The 22,211-nt window shown below is 47.6% G+C and overlaps 2 protein-coding genes across 6 annotated transcripts in view; one reads left to right on the forward strand and one right to left on the reverse strand.

Annotated features, from left to right (window-relative positions):
• SCYL3 (SCY1 like pseudokinase 3) lies at positions 1-15,420 on the forward strand. 3 transcript variants are annotated; one of them, XM_053984635.1, is made up of 14 exons: positions 1-86; positions 3,250-3,523; positions 4,352-4,537; positions 5,190-5,303; positions 5,822-5,878; positions 6,581-6,683; positions 7,197-7,308; positions 7,662-7,739; positions 9,131-9,270; positions 9,561-9,748; positions 10,114-10,285; positions 12,130-12,273; positions 12,845-13,572; positions 14,713-15,420. In XM_053984635.1, exons 2-14 carry the CDS (start codon positions 3,359-3,361, stop codon positions 14,773-14,775), a joined length of 2,250 nt encoding a protein of 749 aa, XP_053840610.1. In that variant the 5' UTR covers positions 1-86; positions 3,250-3,358; the 3' UTR covers positions 14,776-15,420. The 3 variants fall into 3 exon arrangements, with proteins under 3 accessions (XP_053840610.1, XP_053840609.1, XP_053840612.1); XM_053984634.1 differs by lacking the exon at positions 1-86 and adding an exon at positions 1,505-3,159; XM_053984637.1 differs by lacking the exons at positions 1-86; positions 5,822-5,878 and adding an exon at positions 1,505-3,159.
• The window catches only part of FIRRM (FIGNL1 interacting regulator of recombination and mitosis), a 27,849-nt gene continuing 10,162 nt past the window's right edge, over positions 4,525-22,211 (reverse strand). Inside the window, exons 14-25 of one of the 3 annotated variants that reach the window (XM_053984631.1) lie at positions 22,093-22,175; positions 21,663-21,714; positions 21,295-21,384; positions 20,415-20,600; positions 19,615-19,737; positions 18,604-18,699; positions 18,056-18,169; positions 17,549-17,653; positions 17,096-17,176; positions 16,251-16,364; positions 15,792-15,973; positions 4,525-4,566 (exon numbers count right to left, since the gene is read on the reverse strand). In XM_053984631.1, coding sequence (XP_053840606.1) covers positions 4,560-4,566; positions 15,792-15,973; positions 16,251-16,364; positions 17,096-17,176; positions 17,549-17,653; positions 18,056-18,169; positions 18,604-18,699; positions 19,615-19,737; positions 20,415-20,600; positions 21,295-21,384; positions 21,663-21,714; positions 22,093-22,175 — 1,233 coding nt within the window. In that variant the 3' untranslated portion in view covers positions 4,525-4,559. Of the gene's footprint in view, positions 4,567-15,276; positions 15,974-16,250; positions 16,416-17,095; positions 17,177-17,548; positions 17,654-18,055; positions 18,170-18,603; positions 18,700-19,614; positions 19,738-20,414; positions 20,601-21,294; positions 21,385-21,662; positions 21,715-22,092; positions 22,176-22,211 lie in introns of those variants that run through there. The other 2 variants (XM_053984632.1, XM_053984633.1) reach the window with 2 other exon arrangements.

Here is a 22,211-nt window from a genome sequence, read left to right on the forward strand (position 1 = left end):
GCGGGCGGAAGGACGGACGGACGGACGGACAGGCGGAGCGGCCGGCGGGGCCCAGCGGCACCGGAGCCCCGGTCCGGCGGGGACAGGTGAACGGGGACGGGCGGGCCGAGGGTGAGGGCCGCCATGGGGTCTGACGGGCGGGCCGGGCCCTGCCAGCCCCGCTGGGGACGCGGTGCCGCTGCCGCCCCCGGGCCGGGGTGTGACCCGCGGGCAGCGGGCGCGGGGCTGCAGCTCCCGGGCGGAGCTCCCGCAGTGGCGGCTCTGGCCGTGCGGTGCCCGCAGCCGGCGTTACCCGGGGTTCCCGGGTGTGTTGAAACCGCGCTCTGCCCGGTGCCCGGGCTCGGACCGGCCCTGGGGGAGCGCGGTAGAACCGGGCTCCTTCCCACGGGGCTGCTGATCGCCCCGCTGCCTGCGAGGGTCTGCGTGTGCGGGGTGCCGGGCGGGCATCTGAGGGTGTCACGCTGGGAGACTTCTGCCTTTGGGAGCGAAGCCTCCGGCCCCGCTGAGAGCCCTTCCCGGAGGCTCTGCTGGCCCAGGAGGTGGCGGGCAGAGCGCCTGGAAAGCCGGGAACAGCCCCTCTGTGAGCTGGTGTGTGTTTCGGGTGAATACTCTGTATGCTGCTGTCATTCACTCCGCAAGGAAGCTAAATTGAAATTCCACCTCTTTCTGGTAGCAAATCCACATTGTCCTTTACTACCAATCCCTCTGGCTTTCCCTGCCGGGCTCCTCTCTGTCGCAGGGTGTTCTGTGTATTACATCTGACGTTCACCTTTACAATCTGTTGAAAATAAGGTACAAAAGGGTTAATGCTCTTACATAGTTGCGTGAGTAATGGCTTGTTTTGGCTCTGGAGAGCCACACCTGCGAATAAACCTTTGCAGATGCTTTTGCCAGCTGGAGTTTCAATAGCCATTAAGAAAAGCTGGAAAGCCCAGGGTGCCACGGGCTGCTCCGTGTTTGATGCTGAGAGGAGCTTCCCTCCAGAGGGGCGGTGTGTTCGCAGCTGGCTGTCGTACAGCAGATCTCAGGTGCGTCACAGGCACGAGGGTGACTCTGGTGTTGCAATATTCAGCATGAGAAGAACATGGAACTGTTGGAGCAACTCCAGAGGAGGCTATCATGAAGTTGATAAGGGGACTGGGGCACCTCCCCTGTGACTGGTAGAGTCGGGGTTGTTCTGCCTGGAGGAGGTTGCATGGAGACCTCATAGCAGCCTTCTGGTATCTGATGGGGCTACAGGGAAGCTGGAGAGGGACTCTTCATCGGGAGATGTGACAGGACAAGGTGGGAATGGCTGCAAACGGAACCTGGGGAAAATTAGGTGAGGTGTGTGGAAGAAATCCTTCCTTGTGAGGGTGGTGAGGCACTGGCACAGGTTGCCCAGGGAAGCTGTGGCTGCCCCATCCCTGGAAGTGCCCAGAGCCAGGCTGGATGGGGCTTGGAGCAGCCTGGGATAGTGGAAGGTGGCCCTGCCCATGGCCACAATGGCCCATGGCCACAATGAGTTGACCTTCTAAAGTCCCTTCCAACCCAGACCATTCTATGGTTCTGTTCCTGAGCTCTGTGTGTCTCTGAAGCTAAATATGTCCATGTGTATTTAAAGGAACCTGAGGCATCAGGTCAGCCCAGATACTTTCAGGTGTCCTGAGTGAGGAATCATTGAGGTAGAACAACTAAATGAGGCACAGCTGGGAAGAGCAGAATGCAGAGGAATGCACTGGCTGTGCCAGGAGCAGCAGCTGGTGCCCTGCACACAGGTGAGGAGGGATAACCTGGGGCAGCCAGGGAAGAGCTCCAAGGCTCTGTCTGGAGAGGAGAATGTTCTGTCTGAAGGCAGCATGAATGCTTTTGTGCCAGGGAGTTCACCCAAAAAAAAAGAAAAATCCAGTTTAGAGATGTGTGCTGATGCTGCATTGTGTTTCTTTTTCACCTGTCAGCCCCTCTGTGTAGTGCTGGGAAGCTGCAGTTTAGACTTCCATAACTTTCCCTTTATGTCTTAAATGTCCCATTTAAGGAATCAGTGCTGAAAAGGTGCAGATTCACACCTGACACCAGAGGGGAGAGAATGAGGAAGCTGCAAGTTCTGTAGTTAATCCAATTCAGGTTTTAGGTGGATCAGGACACAGAATTAATTAAAAGCCCCTGTTCCCCCCCATTGCAGGCTGCAGGGGTTGTTGTACCCTCAGGTGGTACCCTCTGGAGGGTTAAAGGAGCCAGGGAACTGTAACAGACCAACTCTCTATCCAAAGGCCCCGAGCACTTCTGACCTCAGGGCTCGGGGGAGACCTAACTGGAGACACAGGTGAGAGGCCAGAGCCGCAGCTTGGGTGGAACAGCTCTGCTGGGGAGCTGGGAGACTCCTGCGTTGTTGCCTTCCTGAAGCCTCAGGTCATGGCTGGAAACAACCACAATAAAGCAAAAGCTTGGGGGTGGGAAATTTCCCCCACTTTTCCTGAAAACTGAGGGTTTGCTCTGTCCCTCTGGTTCCTGAGGAAGGTTTGCTGACTTCTGTGTGCAGACAGGTTCTGGTCTCACCCGTGGCCTGTGATCACAAGCCTGATGACAGAGCATGTGCTGGGTCAGTGCTTTCCAAAAAAGCCTCTGCAATCAGTGTGTTTGTTTTACTGGTTTTGTGTGTGAGGAAACTGCACAGAAATCTGTGTCAGCCTCTTCCTGACAGGCTGTGGGAGGAAGGAAGGGTTGGCAGGCAGAAGGAATATTTGTCACATGGAGAGAAAGTAATCAAAGGGGAAAACATGCTCCTGGAGGAGGGTGCCTGGCTATAGGTAGCCTCCTGAAATACAGCTTGTAACCCTTCCTCCTTCACTGAATTCTTCTCTGGCTTGGAGAACTGAAGAATGGTGTTTTTTAGAAGGCCAGAGGCTCCTTGTGGAGTGGCAGTCACACCTTCTAACTGCTGACTGTGCTTAGTGTCAGTTAAACCCTTGGAGTGGGTGTCTGTGTGGCTGGGGGTGTTGGTGGATCCTGCTTTTGGTGGACCTCAGCTTGGCTGCCGGGCCAGGGATGGGCTGTGGGTGCTGCACTGTGTCAGAGCTGGTGGTGATGCTGACACAGGTGCCAGTGCAGTCCAAGCCCCACTGGTGAGAGCCGTTCACCTGTTGATCCAAACCCTTTTGGCCACTGGGTTTCCTTTACAAGGTAAACTTTGGGGATTTTATTCTTGTCCTTAAGCTCAAGGGGAGGATACTGGCAGGAGGAGGTTCTTCACGGCTGTTCTGTGCTTTGCAGAAAATGCTCTGAACGTGACCTGGACGGCGCCCGCTGGAACTAAATCTGCCCAAAGCAAATCCTCCTTCAGCCGGGGCCTGTTGGTGTGAGCAGGGGACCTGTGCAAGGCATGGGCTCGGAGAACAGTGCTTTGAAGAGCTACAGCCTGGAGGAGCCGCCGTTCACGCTGCCCACCGGGCACGCCATCTACCCGGCCGTGCTCCAGGATGGCAAACTGGCCTCCGTGTTCGTGTACAAGCGAGACAGCGAGGAGAAGGTCAACAAAGCTGCCAAGGTACTGACTGTGCCTGGGACACGCTCCACAGCTGTCCCTCCTTTTATTGGCAGGATGGGAATCAGTTAACGGGGTCAAACCTTGGGAGAGAGGTCAGGAGAAAAGTGGAAGGCAAGCTGGCCATGGGGCAGAAGGGGGCTGGCAGGTGCAGAGTTCATTGTGTGCTGCGTGCTGGGGCAGCAATGTTCAGACAGCAGTGCCTGCCTGCCTTTGCAGGGTGCTGCCTCCTCCTGCAGATGCAATTCAGGGTTTTTTGTGGGTGAATCCCATCCAAAATACCATATTTATTATTGAGTAAGACTTTTATTCTGTGTAAGATTTTCTCCATCCAGTGCCAGCAGGGAGCTTACAAGACAGATGGAGAGACAAGAACATGTAGCGACAGGACAAGGGGAAATGGCTTCAAACTGAGAGAGAGTAGGTTTAGACTGGATATAGGGGAAGAAATTCTCTGTGGGGTTGGTGAGGTCCTGGCACAAGTTGCCCACAGAGAAGCTGTGGCTGCCCCTGGATCCTTGGAATTGTCAAGGCCAGGCTGGGCAGGGCTTGGAGCAACCTGGGATAATGGAAGGTGTCCCTGCCTGTGGGAAGGGGATGGAACAAGATGGTCTTTAAGGTCCTTCCAACCCAGACCATTCTATGATTCTGTTTCAATGTCTTATAAAACGTTCTGCAGTCTGAGTGTGGAAGTTTGCTGGGTGCTTGGTGAGGAGCAGGGATGGGCTGTCTGAATTCCATGAGATAACATGGCTAAGGGGGCAGGACTAAGCTCTGCTTCTGGAGGAGCTGTCTCAGAGGAGGTCTAACAGACATCTTTGTTCCTGGAAGCACCTGAAAACCTTGCGCCACCCTTGCCTTCTGCGCTTCCTCTCCTGCACCGTGGAAGCGAATGGGATCCACCTGGTTACGGAGCGGGTGAAGCCCTTGGAGATGGTTCTGGAGACACTCTCTGCTGCAGAAATCTGTGCAGGCATCTACGATGTGTTGCTGGCACTCATCTTCCTCCATGACAGGGTAGGTACCCCTGGCAGCATCATCAGGCTCTGGTGGGAGATGGAGGAAATGTGACAGGAGAGCGTTGTACCTGGCTGTGTCTGGGTGACTCACTGCTGATTCCTCCCAAAAAAGACAGACACGTGCCCCACGGTTCTTGTAGGCTGAAACTGCTAAACTTGCCTGCTTTGTAGGAGGAAGGGTAATTGAAAATGTTGTGGAAATGAGGGAAGAAGCAGTTCTCAGTTCATGGATCTGCTTGTAGTACTTCTCGCTTTAGGGAAATGGGATTGCTTGGTGTTTGTGTACAGCTGATGCCCCATGCCAGAGACTGGTGTCACTGCTGCCCTGTCTGGGCACTGTGTGTTTGCCCAGGAGTGCAGGTAAATCTCAGCTCAGACTGTAGCTCTGGGGTTTTGTGTTCACAGTTGGAGAACTTCCCTGGATTTACAGTTGCATTGCAGGGGCTGTGACAATTAGGGCTTTGTCTGCTCTAAAATGCTGGCCCTCCTGCCTGGCACCTGCTGGTCACCTACAAAGTCCCAGAGGAACTGTGTGGTTTTTGGCAGCTTTCCCTCAGTCCCCTGCAGTACCTAATTAGTGCTGATTAAAATTCTACATCTTCATCTGTCCCCCAAGTCAGTTACCCTTTTTTTGGTTTTTTATGTTTTAGGGAAACCTAACGCATAACAACGTCTGTTTGTCATCTGTGTTTGTGAGTGAGGATGGGCACTGGAAGCTGGGAGGAATGGAAACAGTCTGTAACTTCAGTGAAGCCACCCCAGAGGTAAGAGCCAAGGCAAGTGCACCCTGGATGCCCAGGGGAGGATTCCTGGCCTGTGGAATCTGGCCATCTATGGGGGTGAAGGCCCAAGTCCTTCCACTTAGCTGGATTTCCTATTAAATGTGTTGGCTCTCTTCCAGCTCTGTCCTGAATCTTTGCTCTGAGGACACCATTACTATAAACTAAAATGTCCACACAAATTAATTCTCCATTAGCCAAAACCCAGCTGCTTTTCTAAGGGACACTGCTGGCTGGAGAGTGAGAAATCTTTGCCCTTCTGGACTGATATAAAAAAATAGCAGGAAGATTCAGGTTGAAACGAGCCATTAAGGAAAATAATTTAAATGCCTCCTTAACTTGTGCTGGTGGCATTTTCACTGCTTGGTAGCAGAAAGAACAATTCCTGGTTTGATTTCTGCTGCCACCCCCCAGCCCTGGCCCGGCCCATGGGCACAGCCTGCTCTGTTCCTTGGCACTGAGGGGACACGGAGGCAGCTCGTGGCCCCCTCTTGTCCTTGCAGTTCCTGTGTCACGTGAGGTCGGTGCGAGACCAGTCGTGCATCCCCTGCGAGGAGATGGTGAGTGACAGCTCAAGGAGCTTCCTGCTGCCAGCAAAGAAAACCCTGATGGTCAGGAAATATTTTTACATTCATGTTGTATTTCCTCATGCCTAAATGGCATGGAAGTGGCTCTAGGATAATATCTGAGGTTTCCTCCGTTCCTTTTGTCCCCTCTCTGTCCCATCCCTGCTTTGGGAATGGTGTTGGGCACAGGTAATACTACTTTTCAAATGCTCTGTGTTGCTTCTAAATCACCGAAGTTTTGCAAAAATCAGAGTATTTGCTGAGATTACCCAGATCATTATGGTCCCATTGTTGTGCAACTCTCACCACAGCGTTTTCCCTACCTGTTAGTGACTTCCTAGCCATTGAGAATCCTTGGAGCTGCTTGTGCTGAAGGAGCACGTTTCTGCTCTCTAATTACTGCCTGTTTCCATAGAAATGCTGAAAGCTGTTGACTGCCTGCATTCATCGGGGAGCTGTTTCATCATGATGGAGTTGCTCCTTTGGGTTATAAATTCCCCAGTGGAGGTTTTTTTAGCATAATATTCTACTTGTAGGGTACACAGTGGAGCTTTGGTGCTATAAAAAGAACTAGAGTGTATATGGTGGGGAGTGGGAATAAAGACTTACGGAAAACACCACATATTTCATAAGCTCCTGCTTTGCTGGTTTTTGTTGTTGTTGTTTTTATTTTATTTTATTTTGTTTTGTTTTCAGTCTGCAGACTTCAAAATCCTGCCCAGCAGCTACGGGCATGCGAGGGATGCCTACGCATTTGGGACAACAGTTGAGAATCTCCTGACAGTTCTCAATGATCAGGGTGAGAATGACACTGGTTTATTCTGCTGGTGACAGGCCCTGTGGTTCATTCCTTGTATGGTTGAACATTCCACCTTGCTCTGCAGCTGGCAGGAGTGTTGTGGGCTCGTTGGCCAGTGTTGTTCCTTGTTTGCAGACTTTTTTTCTGTGGGGGTGTGGTCAGATGTGGCTGGAGGTCACCAGCCCCTGTGACACAAGCACTCCCAAACCTGCTCTGGTCCTCCCAAGGGTTATGGATGTGGCAAGTGAGTCTTGAGAGCCACAGCTGAGAAGGGGTTGCCACTTCCAGCAGAGAGGCAGCAGGAAGTTTCTTGGGAGAACAGCAGCACACCCTGGAGGCCCAGTAGCCAGGCAGGTTAGGAAGGGAAATGGAAATGCTATTTTCCTCTTCCTTTTGCACTTTTGCTATCAATTGGAGCTAAAAATAAGTTTGGGGGGGGTGGATAGAGGACTCCTGAACATACCTTGTTCAGTGTGGAGAGGGAAATCTAACTGTAGGTGCTCTGGATTTCAGTTTCAGCAGATATTCTCTCCAGCTTTCAGCAAACCTTGCACTGCACACTGCTGAATCCAGACCCAAAGTGTCGCCCACCACTGTCCAGCCTACTGTCTCACGAGTTCTTCAGGTAAGGACAGGAATATCAGGCCTCTCTTGGTCTTGGTACTGCTCATTTCTGTCTAGCAAAGCAACAGTTTTGTGAAGGTGGGATGGGAGTGCAGACTTAATCCCTGCCTCTTGCAGGGATCTTTGACAAAGAGGCTTCTTAAATTAAGAAGGTGTTACCACCCTCCCAAAGAGGTGCTGAGCAGCAGCCTTTCAGCTGTCACCTCCTTGCTGCCACTCTTGATCCCCCAGCATTTGACTTGGGTCCCTTTGTCTCTTCTCTCTGCTAAAGGAGTGGTGGGGGGTTTCTCTTCACAGTGGGTGGTTTAAGCATCAATAAGGATTACACTTGACAGCTTTTGGTTTTGTGCTTAGGAATGATTTTCTGGAAGTTGTGAATTTTCTGAAGACCTTAACACTAAAGTCTGAGGAGGAGAAAACTGAATTTTTCAAGTAAGTGAAGGAACTGTAATGTGGAAGCTTCTTATTTCAGAATGATAATGCACACTTCTGCAAATGGATTGTGGGGGGACCTGGGAAGGCTCCTGGCCAAAGCCACTTCCTCAGGTGGCAGATTTGGTGGCTTTGGCAGAACCTTGTTCACTCTGTAACACTTTGGGTACTCCAGCCAAAGTAAGAGCCCTATCAAAGAGGAAACTCTCCACCTCTTGTTTCCCAATTCCTTGTGACTTGGTTTGGTGTTCAGGAGGAGCAGTCCCTGCTGGGCTCTGCATCATCCTGATGCTCCCCAGCCTCCAGAGTGATGTAGCTGCCAATGAGAGAGTTTGCAAATAGACTCGTTGGCTGAATTAATCATGTGGTGCCCAGAATAAAGCTGTTGCCTTTAATGGATGTCTCAGCTGCAGTAGTGGAACATCTTGCAGTAAATCCCACTGTTGTGGTCTCCAAGAATTTTTGTGTCAGGGAATTTTCTGTGTAATCGTGGAATTATCTAGGCCTGAAAAGGTGATTTTTTCTTTTTCCATATAAAAGAGCCTTGGTGTTCTCACAGTGCTGTTTTCCTGCCTATTTTATGCATCAGTTATTTTTAATTAGTTTGAGGCTTAAGTGGAGGAAGTAAGAGGAGAATGGAGATCCTTAGCAGGAACATTCAGAGTGTTTCTCACTTTCTCCATGTCAGCAGTGTTTACTGAGGAAGGGATGAACAATTTTTTTAAACATAGGGGAGTGCTGCCCTTCCATCAGGCAGAGGGGCCTTCACAGCATGTGCACCCTTCTCTTGGTCTCCTCCAAGCATAGAGAGACAGCAGTAACTGATAAATTAATATTTTAAAGCAAAAATCTGATAGCAGTTGCACAAAATTAAACTCTGGTAAACACAATCTATACTCTGTTGGCCTCATTAGATGGAAGTGGTTTCAAAATGGGATTCCCTTTGTGCAAGGGAAACTTCCCTTGTGCGGTGGGTAGAAGAGCCTTCTCCAAAGCAGCAGGAAAAATCCTTGCAATGGACCAGGGTGTGGAGTGAGAGGAAAACTCTCTGCTGCAGTTTTGACTGTAGCTCTTTACGGGAGATGCCAGCAGCTCTGAAGCAGTTTGATGCCCCAGCAGTTTCTGTGCCAGCTGGATGTGCTTGTGCCAGCCCCTGATCCGGGTGTGGGGTTTTGCAGGATGTGGTTCTGGCTCCTGGCTTGTGCTAGCTTTGCCTCAGGCAGGAGCAGAGGCTTCTCTCTGTAGGTCAGAATGCAGACAGAGGGAGAGGCTGCAGTGGGACACTGACTCTGGATGAGTCACACACAAAAAGGGGAAAATTATATTAAGGGAAACAGGCATAAATGCATGGAAGGCTGCCTTGATACTAATTGCTGTCTCCTGGAATGCAGATTCCTGCTGGACAGGGTGGCTGGCTTGTCAGAGGAGCTGATAGCATCACGGCTGGTGCCTCTCCTACTCAATCAGCTTGTGTTTGCAGAACCTGTAGCTGTCAAGAGTTTTCTTCCTCACCTGCTGGGCCCAAAGAAAGGTGACCTTTAAATACTTCCTCATCACAATTATTCCTGACAAGTTTGGAATTAATTCAGAGCGGTTGTTTCATTGAATCAAGGGAAGAGTGGTGTTTCCCTGAGCAGAACAAATGCTCTAACAGACAGAACTGGAAAGGACAGTTATCTGTGCTTCCTCCTTTGCACTGCTCTGCTGATGCTGGGAGGAGGATTAGCAATGATCCTACTGGTGTCACCACTCAGTAGCTTCTGGGTGAGCTGTCTCTGGTGGGTGAAGCAGCCTTTTCCCATCCTCACCTCTGTTCCCTAGAGCAAAGTGGGGAGAGCCAGACCAGCTGCCTGCTGTCGCCAGCCCTGTTCCAGGCCCACGTGATCCCTGTGCTGCTGAAGCTGTTTGAGGTGCATGAGGAGCACGTGAGGATGGTGCTGCTGTCCCACATCCACGCCTACGCTGAGCTGTTCTCTCGGGACGAGCTGAAGAACATCATATTGCCACAGGTTAGGGACAGCAGACCAATGGGTGGTGTGTCCTGGAATATGGGATTTCACAGAATCACTGAATGGTTTGGCTTGGAAGGGACTTTAAGGACCATCTAATCTTGTCTAACCCCCTGCCAGGGGCAGGGATGCCTTCCACCAGACCAGGTTGCTGAGAGCCCCATTCACCCACTAGCATCAGCCACGCTGCTTAATTGGTAGCACGAAGTGGAAGGCTGGTTTTATGCTATGAAACAACATCCAGTCTCTACTGGGAGCTGTAGAGGATTAGAAATGAGATGTGCTGCAAAGGTAACACTTGAGGAGGCAAGCAGTGCAAAAGCAGATTTTTCTGCTGTGCTGACATCAGTGTGTTGTTGGTGCAGGTGTTGCTGGGCCTGAGGGACACCAGTGACTCCATCGTGGCCATAACCCTGCACAGCCTTGCTGTCCTCGTCTCCCTGCTTGGACCTGAAGTAGTTGTAGGTGGAGAAAGAACAAAGATCTTCAAAAGCTCTGCACCAAGTTTCATGAAAACTGCTGATCTCTCCCCAGAAGGTAAAAGATACAATCAGTGTTCTTGGGATGCTTGCCTGTTCTGTCCCAGCAGCGTAGGCAGAATTTCTTGGATTATTAATCTGTTCCTGGTGACAGGTTAATTGAAAAAAAAAGCTATTTTGCAGCCAAACTTGGATTTTAAGTTAGGTGCTATTTGCAGATACAGAATTGATATCAGAAGAAGAGTTATATAAAAGTATTTTAAATACAGCAAATATATTGGGAAAAAGTGAAACCTCTTCTTAACTTAAGAATTCCTGTAAGCAAAGGAGGTAGAGTGTGTGTGTCTTTTGTGGAAAAACTGTGTTTCCTTTCTAAAGGACTTATATAGGCAGTTATTTAATATTCCCTCTGTCCTTCCTGTTCTTAAAAACAGTAAATCTTATGTTCTTCCCCCAATTTCTATTCATAGATTGGAAAAGGAATACGAACTTCCCTATTTTATCAGCTCTCTGGAGGCTTTTCAGCTAATGCAAGTGAAGACAGTAGCCCCTGCACCTGCTAGATAACTTGGAACCAAGTGTGCTAAGGGAAAGCTTCTCTGGATATTGAAACTAAGAATGTTTATAACGAGGGAAAAGTCAGCACCTGTGCAACTTTAGACATAGAGATACCAAATGAAATACCTGACAGAGATCAGTTTAAGTGCTTGCTTCCTGTTTATGTGTATTGGCAGCTACCACCCTTCATTAAAATCTGTGGATGGCTCACTGCATTAGTTTCTTTACATTATTTATTTTAGTGGACTGTAGTAAATAAACCACTTTAGATTTGCAGGCTGAAACCAGGTTTATTTTTCAGATTATACTTAAAATTAAATCTGATTTAACTATTGATAAACAACAAAACCCCCACCTTTGTCCTCAACAGTGAGTGATGATCTGCACAAAGCAATGCAAGAGGCTGAGCATATGATGCTTAACAAGCTGTTGCTCAAGCCCTTCAAAGGCTGTGCCCTGAATGAAGGGCACTGGGGGAGGGGGTGGGTTCTCTGTGTTCCTTGCAGTCCTTTCCCATGAGCCACGTGTGTCTGAAGACACTGGTGATCCCCAGCCTAGGCAGGCACAGCTGGCTGGGAACACACACAAGCCCTCTGGAAGGAAGTGCAGCACTGGCCCAAACTGCCATTTTGAAGTGGTGGCAACAGGGTCCCACACAGCTGAGGCTGGTGTTGGCAAGTCATCACCAGTACTGATCATACCCTGCAGCTCCCAAAAATGATCTGCAGCCACGTGCTTGCCAAGCTGTAATCACTGAGCCAGGGAAATACACCTGCCTTGGGCAGCTCCAAAGCATGGCCTTGACTGCCCACCACCCAGCTCACCTCAGGCTGGGATATGAGGGCAGCTGGCAGTCAGCCTTCAGAGTAGAGACTCTCATTCCAGGAAGCTGTGGTGCCCATGCCCAGGCATGGAAAGGGCTTTGTGTAGTGTCATGGGTTTGCTTATGCTTGGAATTGCTGTGAGCGAGTGCAGTGCTTTTGTACAAGGCAGGTACCAGGGGATTTGTGATGCAGTTAGGATTTTGGATCCAGCCAGGTGGCAAACAGAATTTTTAAAGCATCTGCTCTGATCCTAATCAATTTATTCATTGTGTGTTTTTTGAAAGAACATCTCACCAAAGCTGACCATGTACACTTGCCATAACTTTGTACTGACAAGAGCTGCAGGCAGCAGGAACAGAGGATTATTGTGTTATATATGGATCAGGAGGTGCAGCTGTTGGATTGCTGTGCCAGGCCTCAGTGTTGTTCAAAAACAATGTTCCAGTGCTGCAGGCAGTTCAGCTCAGACCGACAGCACACCTTGTGGACTTGTGTCCTTTCTTTCCCTTTGTCCTGGCAGGTTCCCCCAGTCACGGCATGAGCAATCAGAGAAACCAAACCTCTTGGCCCCTGAAGAGCAGTCCCAGCTCGTTCCCCAGCTCTGCAAATGCACCTGGCAAAAAGCTTCCCATGCAACAGGACAATCCCCTGGCTTCAAAGACAGGTAAAACGTACCCTAGTGCTTCCTTTCAGAAATCAAGGAAGTGTTGCTTGAAAGGTGTGCCTTTTCCCCCCCATGTGCTGATCTGAAAGATTCGGTGAACCACAGAAGGCAACAGTGAAGGAAGAGGAGTGTGATCTTTAACATCCTAGGGAATAGCTATGTGGGAAGCTGACATACACAAACTGGGTGCTTGGACTTGAATTTGTTTTCTTATGGCAGATTCTGTGCTGTGCTTTCACCCCTTTCACAGCTCAGCAGATACTCTGGATTTACAGGGCAGCTCATCCTGACAATCAAAGCTGATTCTGTTTCCTTCCATGGTCTTTTCTCAGCCACCTCTTGCTTATCAGCAATCAGCTTGTATTGCTCAGGGCTCTGAGGTGAATTCCCTCCTTTGCAAGCAGGAAGGTGTCCCTGCTTTCTAATCCAAGAGGAGCTTTCTTTCCAATCAATTACTGGCTTGTTCCCATGCCAGGTGGTGCCTGTAATGTCAAGCAGTTTTAGACATAACTCCATCTCTGCCTGCACTTGCTGTCTTTAAATGGGTATGTAACACCTTTGTCTTCCACAGGTGAGCAAGGCACTCAGCCCCCCCCAAATGGAATTCCTGGAAGCATTAATACACTGGGGAACAGCAGGAGCTCTTTGACTACCTCGGAAAAGCCAGCAGAGGAGTGGCCAGACTGGAGCGAGCCAGAGGAGACAGACACTGAGAAAACTGTGAACATTCAAATTCAGCCCCGGGAGCTGCGGGGCAGCGCAGGACCTTATTTTGCTGATCATGATATAGATGAGAAGCCTTGGGATGACTTTGAACCCAGGAGCCCCAGAAGTAAACTGTCCTCAGGAAACTGCCCCACTGTGACACAGGCTGATGCAGCTGAAAGGCCTCTGCCAGGTACCCATCAACTGAGCAAAGAATTCAAAGGCCTCAGACTGAGTCCCCCCACAAAGTCTTGCCATGGGAACAGCTGGAGCAATGACAAGTGGGACCACGAGGAACAACTGGGAGAAACTGTGTGGCCAAAAACCTTTCAGGAAAGGCTGAAGTCTTCATCAGAGTCTGGCCTGGGAGAAGAATTCACGATCAAAGTGAAGAGGAAACCTGTGCAAGACCCAGAGCTGGACTGGTTTGCTGACATGATCCCAGACATTAAACCTTCTTCTGCCCTCTTGATTTTACCTGAGGCAAGGACAGAAGCAGTTGTTCCCACTCACTCGGGTGGGGTGTCCAGCAGAGAAGGTGCCTCCCAGACTCTGCTGTTTTCATCCAAATTTGCAGCAGCTGATGTGATTGAGGTAAGAGGCTCGAGGTTTAGGTGACTGCAGCCCTGAGAGGCTCCTCAGCACGCAGCATCTTAGCAGGCACCAGGTACTGCAGTGGGCACTTGATAGAGCAGAGAGAGCTCTGTTAGGAAACAGGGAATGGACTCCATTTGTACACTACTACAGCTCCAGCTTTTACTCTGTGCTGCTGTATCCTGGACTTGTTAAGGAGAGTTTTGGTTTGTCAAGACAGGTAAAACAAGGCCAGATCCTGGCTGCTGAACAGACATGGTCCCATCCACAAACAGAAGGGGCTTTCAGGCACAGAGAATACTCAGGACTGAAGTGTTTTTCCTGACTCTTCTAGCAAAACAGAATTGTAAATGAAGGTCCAGGAAACCTGAACCTCTGGATTACAGAGTAGAGATTTTTGGGTGTGTTGTTTTCATGAAAGAACAGCTGAAACATTTCTCTATTTCAAAGACACAGTGGGGTCACAAAACTGGAGTTTCTTTAAGCAGATAAATCCCTGTAGCCCAATCAGGGAGACTCCAAAGACAATTGCTGTTTCCTAGGAGGGGAGGCAGCATTCCCAATTGAACATGTAACTCCCTTAGGGAACAGGTGTTGACTTCAGATTGTTTTGCTCATTCAGCCTCAAGAGAGCTACCCCAGGAACAGCAGGGAGCATGGGGAGAGAAGCCTGGGCTGTAAACTGAAGTTGTTTATGGCATTTCAAAGTGGCACAGTGTCCAGGAACTGTCATGACCCCAACCCCATTTTGGGGGGAAGGCAGCAAGTTCTGTGTCAGTGGGAAGGGGAGATCAAACTTAGTTAGAATACAACAAGAAAACAGCTCTTTCCTGGGGAAAAGAAATCATCTAATGTATGGCATCCTTTTTTTAATGGAAAGTGGGTTTGATGCAAACAGTAAAAAAAAAATAAGACTCCCTGTTAAGTCTGCTTTTGAACTACAAGAGAAATCACCTTAAAGACAAAGTTCTTTAAGACCATAAGCTGCAAATACTGACACTTCATTTTTGGGCTTTTGGCCTTGTGTATGAATGCTCTGCCATCCCAAGCCACACTGGCACCTGCCTGGCTCCTGGGCCTGTGCTAAGCACAGCAGTACATTCCCCATACCTTAATCTTGATAATTTTGTGTGATTCTAGGCTGAAGCTACAGGCTGGGGTGAAGAAGAGGAGTTGAACTGGGAAGATGATACAAACTGGTAACAGTTCTGAACAAGACCAAGGTGATTTATGGTGTGTTGGATCCTGTGACAGGAGTTGCTGCTTCCCCAGAGTACAATGGATAAAGTACCTCAGCGCTGCTTTTGCCACAAGGCAGGCACTTGCTGCACAGCCACAAGATCCTGTGGGGCCCTGAGCTCTTGCCAGGGATGCTCCTTCCCAGTCTGTGCCAAAAGCTGCAGGGGTGAGCCTGTACTCCAGCAATATGCCCAGCTGTGGTGCTGCCACTGCTCCCGGAGAGAGGACAGCGTGATGGTGCTGATGTGCTACTGGAGGCCAAGAGTGGTGTAGGAGATTGATCCAGAACTCACCCCTTCCCTGAAAAACTGCTGACAATAAATGAAAGTCACACTGAGTTTCTTGGTTAATGTGCCTTTTTCCTTTGGTTTTCTTGTTTGATTTTTTTTCCTTTCCCAGAAAAATAAAGCCCTTAGGAATGGCTCCTTTTAACTTTTCAGCTAAGAGATGATTTTACGATGAATGTACAGTTTATTCAACTTATTTATTTCTGTTTGTATAGTTGTCAGTGGATGGCACAAGAGGTGCTAGGAACCATACAGTGAACGACCACAAACTGCTTAAGCACCATGTTCTTTCTGACCAATAAAGATTATTTTTAAAGGATTACCCTAGTGTGGAGTACCTGCATGTGATAGGAACAAGGTCACTGCTACTTTGACAACAGATTCAAACCTCTCAGTATTCAGAATACAATGTCATGGAACGTTTATCTCCACGCAGTAAAAGAACAAGCAATACACAAACCCACAGCTCTGATGTCCAGCAGTGTCCACTCAAACCCATCAGGCTATGCAGGAGAGGCTGGCACTGCACCCCTCAGTCCATCCTGGCACACAAACCAAGAGCCAGCAGTACTGTAGAGCACTGCCCCATGTCACAGCTTTTTCTTCTGCAGCGCTCCTGGCACAAAGGCACCTCCTCCCTCCCACCAGGGAGCTGAGCTGGGCCGTTGTCCCCAAGCCCTGTGGAGCACCTACCGCACGCTGTCCCTGAGGGTGGCTATGGCTGCGTGCAGAGCCTCCAGCTTCACTGCAAGCCAGCCTGGAGGGGACCCTTTCTGGAGCAGCAGCTTCACAGCCTCCACTGCTCCCTCCATCGTGCCTACTGCTGCCTTGTACTGCTCCTCAGAGGGGGGGTGACAGGCTCTTTTGGCCACAGGCTGCAGATTTAAGCAAACATGAAACATCAATTTAATACTGGACTTGGGGGATCATCCAAACACAAGAAACCCCTTAGGTGGAACAGAGCTGCAAAAGTCCCTTGTCCTGTGAGGGTTTTTGCTGCCTGGCAGGCACTACAGACCATTAAAATATACAAAGGGCCAGGAGTGCATGTGACCTTTTTTCTTAGAACATGGAGGGCAGCAAGATCAGCTCAGCCTTCTCAGACACTCCTCAGAACTGACAGAAATTAACAGTTTAAAGAAGCACACATACCTCTCCTGTTGACTCCAATTCTCCATCCACTTTCAAAACCTGTGCACTCCAGGTAATCCTTTCTTGCTTCAGGCGTTCTGTTCGTGCTTCTCTTGTCTCTTCCACCTGCCTTGTCTAGGGAGAAGGCCCCAGGAGAGGTAACTAAACCCAGGCAGCATTACCAGCCTTCATAGGCAAAATTTATAGGCCAGAACAAAAGGAAGAGAGGGAGGGATTTTAATGTGCAGTCCAAATAATATTATTTCTCACACATTCTTCTGATCAAAGACTGAGGTTATCTACAACTTTGGGTTAGCATCACTAGCAGCTACCAGTTCTTTTGTAAATTATCTACTTGCCAAAAGCTGCTCAACCAGAGAGCCCTGCCTCAAGCTGCAGCTGCCCCCTGTTTCCCAATGCCACTATTCTGCAGCAACAGCCACCTGCCCTAAGAGGATTTCTCCTAATATACAAAAGGCACTGAGATGTTTCATACATATTTGTTTAGATTTCAGAAACTGATCCAAGAGAAATGGGGAAGGAAATCAAACCAGATTATCAAATCCTGTCTTTTTAATAGGTAACTTCCTTCAAAAACAACAGTGCAATTTAGTAAGTATTTTTTGGTTAAGGATGATAAATGTTTTGCTTTTAAGTTGAAAGTATTGGAGGACCAGTGTGCATAGGAATGGCAGTTGCTAATTCTGCTGATTAAAGCAAGTAGAGAAGTTCAACCAGACAGTTTATTTTAAAGTTACTTAACGGTCATGCAGATAATGCAAGTGTAGACCCGTGCTGTGTATTGCTGATAGCAGATGTACAGCATCAACTAAGATAGCAGTAAAATGGTTAAACAATATACATACCTTAGCCAGAAAATTAACAACTTTGTTCTTAACTTCTTCAGAATTAAGGCACCAAGGAACAACATCTTCATGTCTTGTTTCCTATCAAAAATGTTATTGGTTGTTCAGTACATTCATGCTAAGAAGGGAAGAAAATAGATGTTTCTATTTTCCCTAGAAAATAGAAGATTCCCTAGAAAATAGAAAACAGGGAAGAAAATAGATGTTTCTATTTTCCCTAGGTGTCCCTACCCTCTTGCAACCAATCTAAGCAACCAGTGCCCAATCCTTCTTCACTTCCAGCTCCTGAAATCTCTTCCAACTGCACCAGCCCTCAGCACTTTCAGTGTGCAACACTGTAACTCAGATGCAGATTGTGCAGTAAGGAGCAGCCAACATTTGAGACAGGAGAATTTGTGTACAACAGAAGTTAACAGAACCAAATGCCTGCACCCAGAGTTGTGCTCTGCTCACCTCTGCAAAATGTGTGAATGCCTCCAGTGCGTGCTGGTGAATCAGCCAGGTCTGGTCAGCCAGCAGAGAGGCAAACAGACAGGACAGCTGGGGCACAACCTGCCTCTGCAACAGGAAGAAACAGCCATCAGTTCCCAAGAGTTAGTTGTGCATATCTCCCCATCATGATTTATTATTAAAGACTTGCTCTGAGGGGCAGGTTTGGGAAATGCAAGAGTGCTACTGCCCTGTCTGGCTAAAGAACCACTGTGAGGGAGGTGACATTCTATTCTCACTTCTTGTTACTTCTCACCAGTGAGAAAGGACTGACATTTGAACCTCCAAGCATCTTGCATGTATTCAGCACGTCCTGATGAAAAATAAACCTGTTGCAGACCATTAATCCAAGACAACTATCCTGGCATTCCTGTATCTAATTAATGAACTTGATCCCTTAAATGTATATTTAAATAAAAGTCTTTTTATCAAAATACAAGGCAATTTCACTAAGGCCACAACTCCATTTACCTGTGCTTCTTGTGGAATAAACACCTTTCCCATGGAAGACAGAAAATCCACCATTGCTAGACGGACATGATCCGGGGGATGCAGCTGGAGCAGGGATGACTGCAGTGCAAATACCTGCAGGAGACAAATCCCAGCAAAGCCCCATGAGACAGACTGCAGGTGAAAACTGTGCAGGCTCATCTTTAAATCCAAACACATGGAGTTTAGACACCTGAAGGAGGTATGCTGCACCTCCAATAGAACTGGCCAGGATAAAGCTGCAGGTGCATTTTAGAAAGAAATGAGCATGATTTCTATCATACTTCCTTATATCTCAATTATCTTACAGAGGAAAGGGATTCTCAAAAGCAGTGTTAACTGAAATGTCATGCGCTCGGTTTAAAGGCCAGGAAAATAATCAAGGAAAATTATTTCCTCTTTAAGAGAAGGCCAGACCATGAAATAACTCATTTGAGATTTCAATAAATCACAAAGAAGTTGGTTTTCATGTAGTGAATTATTCATAAGGTGGTGTTGGGGGTTTTAGGATTTTTTTTTTTTTTTTTTACCTGGGTCATCAGTTGAGCATCTAATGCTTGGATGAAAAATTCCAAAAGGTGAAGCAATAAACACAGTGTCTTCTGGAGACATGGCTCATCTGAGACCTTGAAGAGAGCACAAGATATCAGTAACATTGCATTTTAGCTCATGGAATAACTGCTTAGGAGAGAATGTCAAGCTACAGTAGCATTCCAAAATTGTTAGCCTGACTTCACACACATAAAACACTGCATTGTAAGCAGCAAAGAAAATATTGAAATAATCATATCAGTATTTCTAGGTAGCTGTATTTTATGAGACCATTTTCTTTGATTTTTGTGAAGAACATTTCTTAACCCTCCTCTCCTTCCACCACTCACTAAAATAAGCACCTAAAGGCTATCTGAACAATTTCTTTTCACTTTCAGTTGCCAAATGTCCTCACAGAATGGCTGAGGTGTGAAAAGACCTCTGAAGGGGCACATTGTTGGCTCTTCACTCCCACTCTCAAACCTTCTTTTTTAATCTGGAGCATGAAAACCCTGACAATCCTTTTTTTTCCTTCCTTTATGCAGCTGCAGCCATGAACAAGTACATGGTCACAAGGACACTGCCTGACCACCTTAGGAGGAGGGTGATTGGCCCTGTGTGTCACCATGAGCTGGGCTGTGTTCTAATCAAATCACCCTGAATTTTGGTCACATTCTGATGAATATTTAAAATACATCAAATTTGTAACTGGTATGAAGCAAAATCATGTATTTCAGGCTTCTCCTTGAGCAAGTCTGAGTGTGACACTGAGTAACAGATGGAGTAACAAGGAACCATATATGTAACATTCAGGAAATTCAAACTCAAGCTTCCCAGAGCTCATGCCTGCCTTACAGATAAACCAGCTAAGATCAGATGGGCAGCACTGGTACACTGTGCTTTACTGAAACAGTCCAATCCAATCAAACAAATGAGTAACAACAACCTGAGGAAACAGCACCAGCCTCTCCAAGACATGCTTCCACTGCTGGAGCAGCAAACTCTCTTACCTGCTTAACCTGGAGAAAAGACCAGAACTGACTGAGCATTTCCAAGACAGATGTCTTAAATTCTGCCTCCAGAGTAGCATCAGCAGAATTGCAGGCAGCCAGCAGGACAGAAAGGGCAGTGTTCTAGGAGGAAAATATGTGTAAGACCAACAAAACACATTACATGTAAACCAACCCATGGTGAGCACACAGGCTCATATGAAACATCTAAAGTGATACAAGGTAGCAAGAAGCCCAATGTCCTGCTTCAGCTGTACAGAACAGCTAATCGAGCAGGAGAGCAGCCAACAAAGATTCCAGAGCTGGGAAACCATCCATTATTTCTGTGAGTTTCACACACACTGCAGGTCATTTGCTGCACTGGCAGGAGAAGTCTGGCAGCAGACACTTCATGTGGAAGCCTCTGGTTTCTTACATTCCCTCATCTAAGAGACCAGCGAGCATCTTTCAGATTTGATGCTGCATAAAACTTGCTGGGACTTTAAAGCTGGGAGGAATTGTATGCTAAGGCACAGCACAAATCAGAAATCCTGAAGAAAAATACATCTGCTCAGCCAGAGAGCAAACAACAACTAGAATAACTAGAGAATCACAGAACCTCCACTAGGACAGTAGAGGTCTTAAGGTGCTGCATACAAGAAAACATTAAAATTGAGTTCTTGCTTATGCATATGCCAGCTAGGCATGGAAAAAAGCTGTGCAACAGACTGAATAATAGAACTGAGGTGACAGCAACAGAACCCTTGTAGTTTGAAAAACTAGAGTCATTCATTTTTCCAGAGAGAAGCAGATCTCCTTACCACAGGTGGGAGCCCTCCCAAGGCACGGCTGCTGCTCAGCCACTGCCGGCACCGCGCGAGCCCTGCCGAGCACAGCTGAGACGCCACTTGTGCCCTAAGGTCAGGATTCAGGGCTCTGAGAGACACGTGCTGCCACACAGCCAAGTTCTCATCCTCTTCAGGAGGAAACTCATGAGCAAATTCTACCTGGAAACAAAAGGTAATAGAAACTAAACAGATCAGAAAACAATTAGATAGCCCGGAAGATGAGAAACCAGAATGTGCTGCTGGTTTGCTTCACATTAATTATGTGAAAAATCTGTGCAAAGTATTTCAATAAAATCCATCTTTTTATATGAAAAACATTTAGAAACTGCCACCTCCCTTGTCACATACAGGATATCAGAATGATTAAGCAACTGGTTCTTTCAGCCGCTTGAAGCGATGGCCCTAGTGAGTAGAAGAGAGGGCTTCAGCCCCTCCAGGGTACACAGAGAGGCACTGACAGGACAGGACACTCCTCTTGATACCTGATGCCACAAGAACACTCCTAGATATCACAGATGCGATGACAGGACACAGTTTCAGCCAATCTGAGGAGATGTGCTGTTTTCATACTTTGTCAAAAAAAAAGAATTTGTTGCTATCCAGCAAGACCCTTAGAAAGGTCAATGTGCTTTTCTTGTTTTAAAGAGCACATCTGCATGAAGTGGGATCCACAATAAGTAATAATTTAGTGACTTAATGACTTAGACTAAGTAATAACAAGTACAATAACAAGTGCAGCAAATGAGCACTCAACATCTTGTCACTTCTCCAGAACTGAAAGGGAATATTTGAACACAGGCCACTGATTCAAATCTCTTCTACCAACAACAGCAGATGCTGGTGCTGTACTTGCCTGATGCTCTGGAGCCATCAGGAACAGCATTCGCTTCAGCAGCACACCCAGGGCAGGGAGCTGGCAGCAGTCACTGGGCCAAGCCTTTACCTGCATTAGGGTAAAAGAGTAATGCACCTCACTACACTGGGGGAAAAATCACCACTGAGCAAACAAATTCTGTACAGGATATTCTGAAAATCGCTATGTAGGATCACAGCAGTAACACTGTAAATAAGATAAGCAGGGCATATTGGTTTATATTTTCACTGTACTGCTTCTGCTAATTACTAAGCCAATTTGAAGAATTCAAATCTCCATTTGAATCTTTGCTGGTAGCACTCAGATTAAAACTGGTGCCAAACTGAAAACATCACTGTGGTTCTTACCAAGTGGGCAATCACATTAACGTGGTGAGCACACAGCTCAGCTGTTCCATACCTGAAACATGAGAGAGAGCAGCTTGTGAATCTGTACTTCCTATTCTTCTACAGACTAAATATCATAAATCTGGTCTAAGAAATTGCCATTTCCTCTAACATATTTAAACTTGATTTGCAAAGACACAATTTACTTGAGACAACCATTTCAAAAATCAATTATTAAAGAGAAATGCTCCTCTTACTTGCAAGAACATAAAAATGACTATGCCAATTCTACTCCTAATTTTCAAAATACGTTCTGTATCTGAAAACAATCCAATTCTGGGACAAATCTGTCTTACAAAAATCTCTCTCAAGCAAACTGCTTATTATGTACAACAACAGAATGAACTGGATCTGTGGAAAACCTGCTTGATTTGTACTAGGAGCATCTTACCGGGCAAGGAAGCACCATGCGTCCATTGCTAGCAGAGACGTGATCATACTGGAACCCAGCACAGCATCCAGCAGGGCACACTCCTGAGGAGAAATGGGAAAATTAACACAACCTGAATA

Source organism: Vidua macroura, chromosome 9 (genome assembly GCF_024509145.1).
Source record: "Vidua macroura isolate BioBank_ID:100142 chromosome 9, ASM2450914v1, whole genome shotgun sequence".
NCBI classification, from domain to species: Eukaryota; Metazoa; Chordata; class Aves; order Passeriformes; family Viduidae; genus Vidua; species Vidua macroura.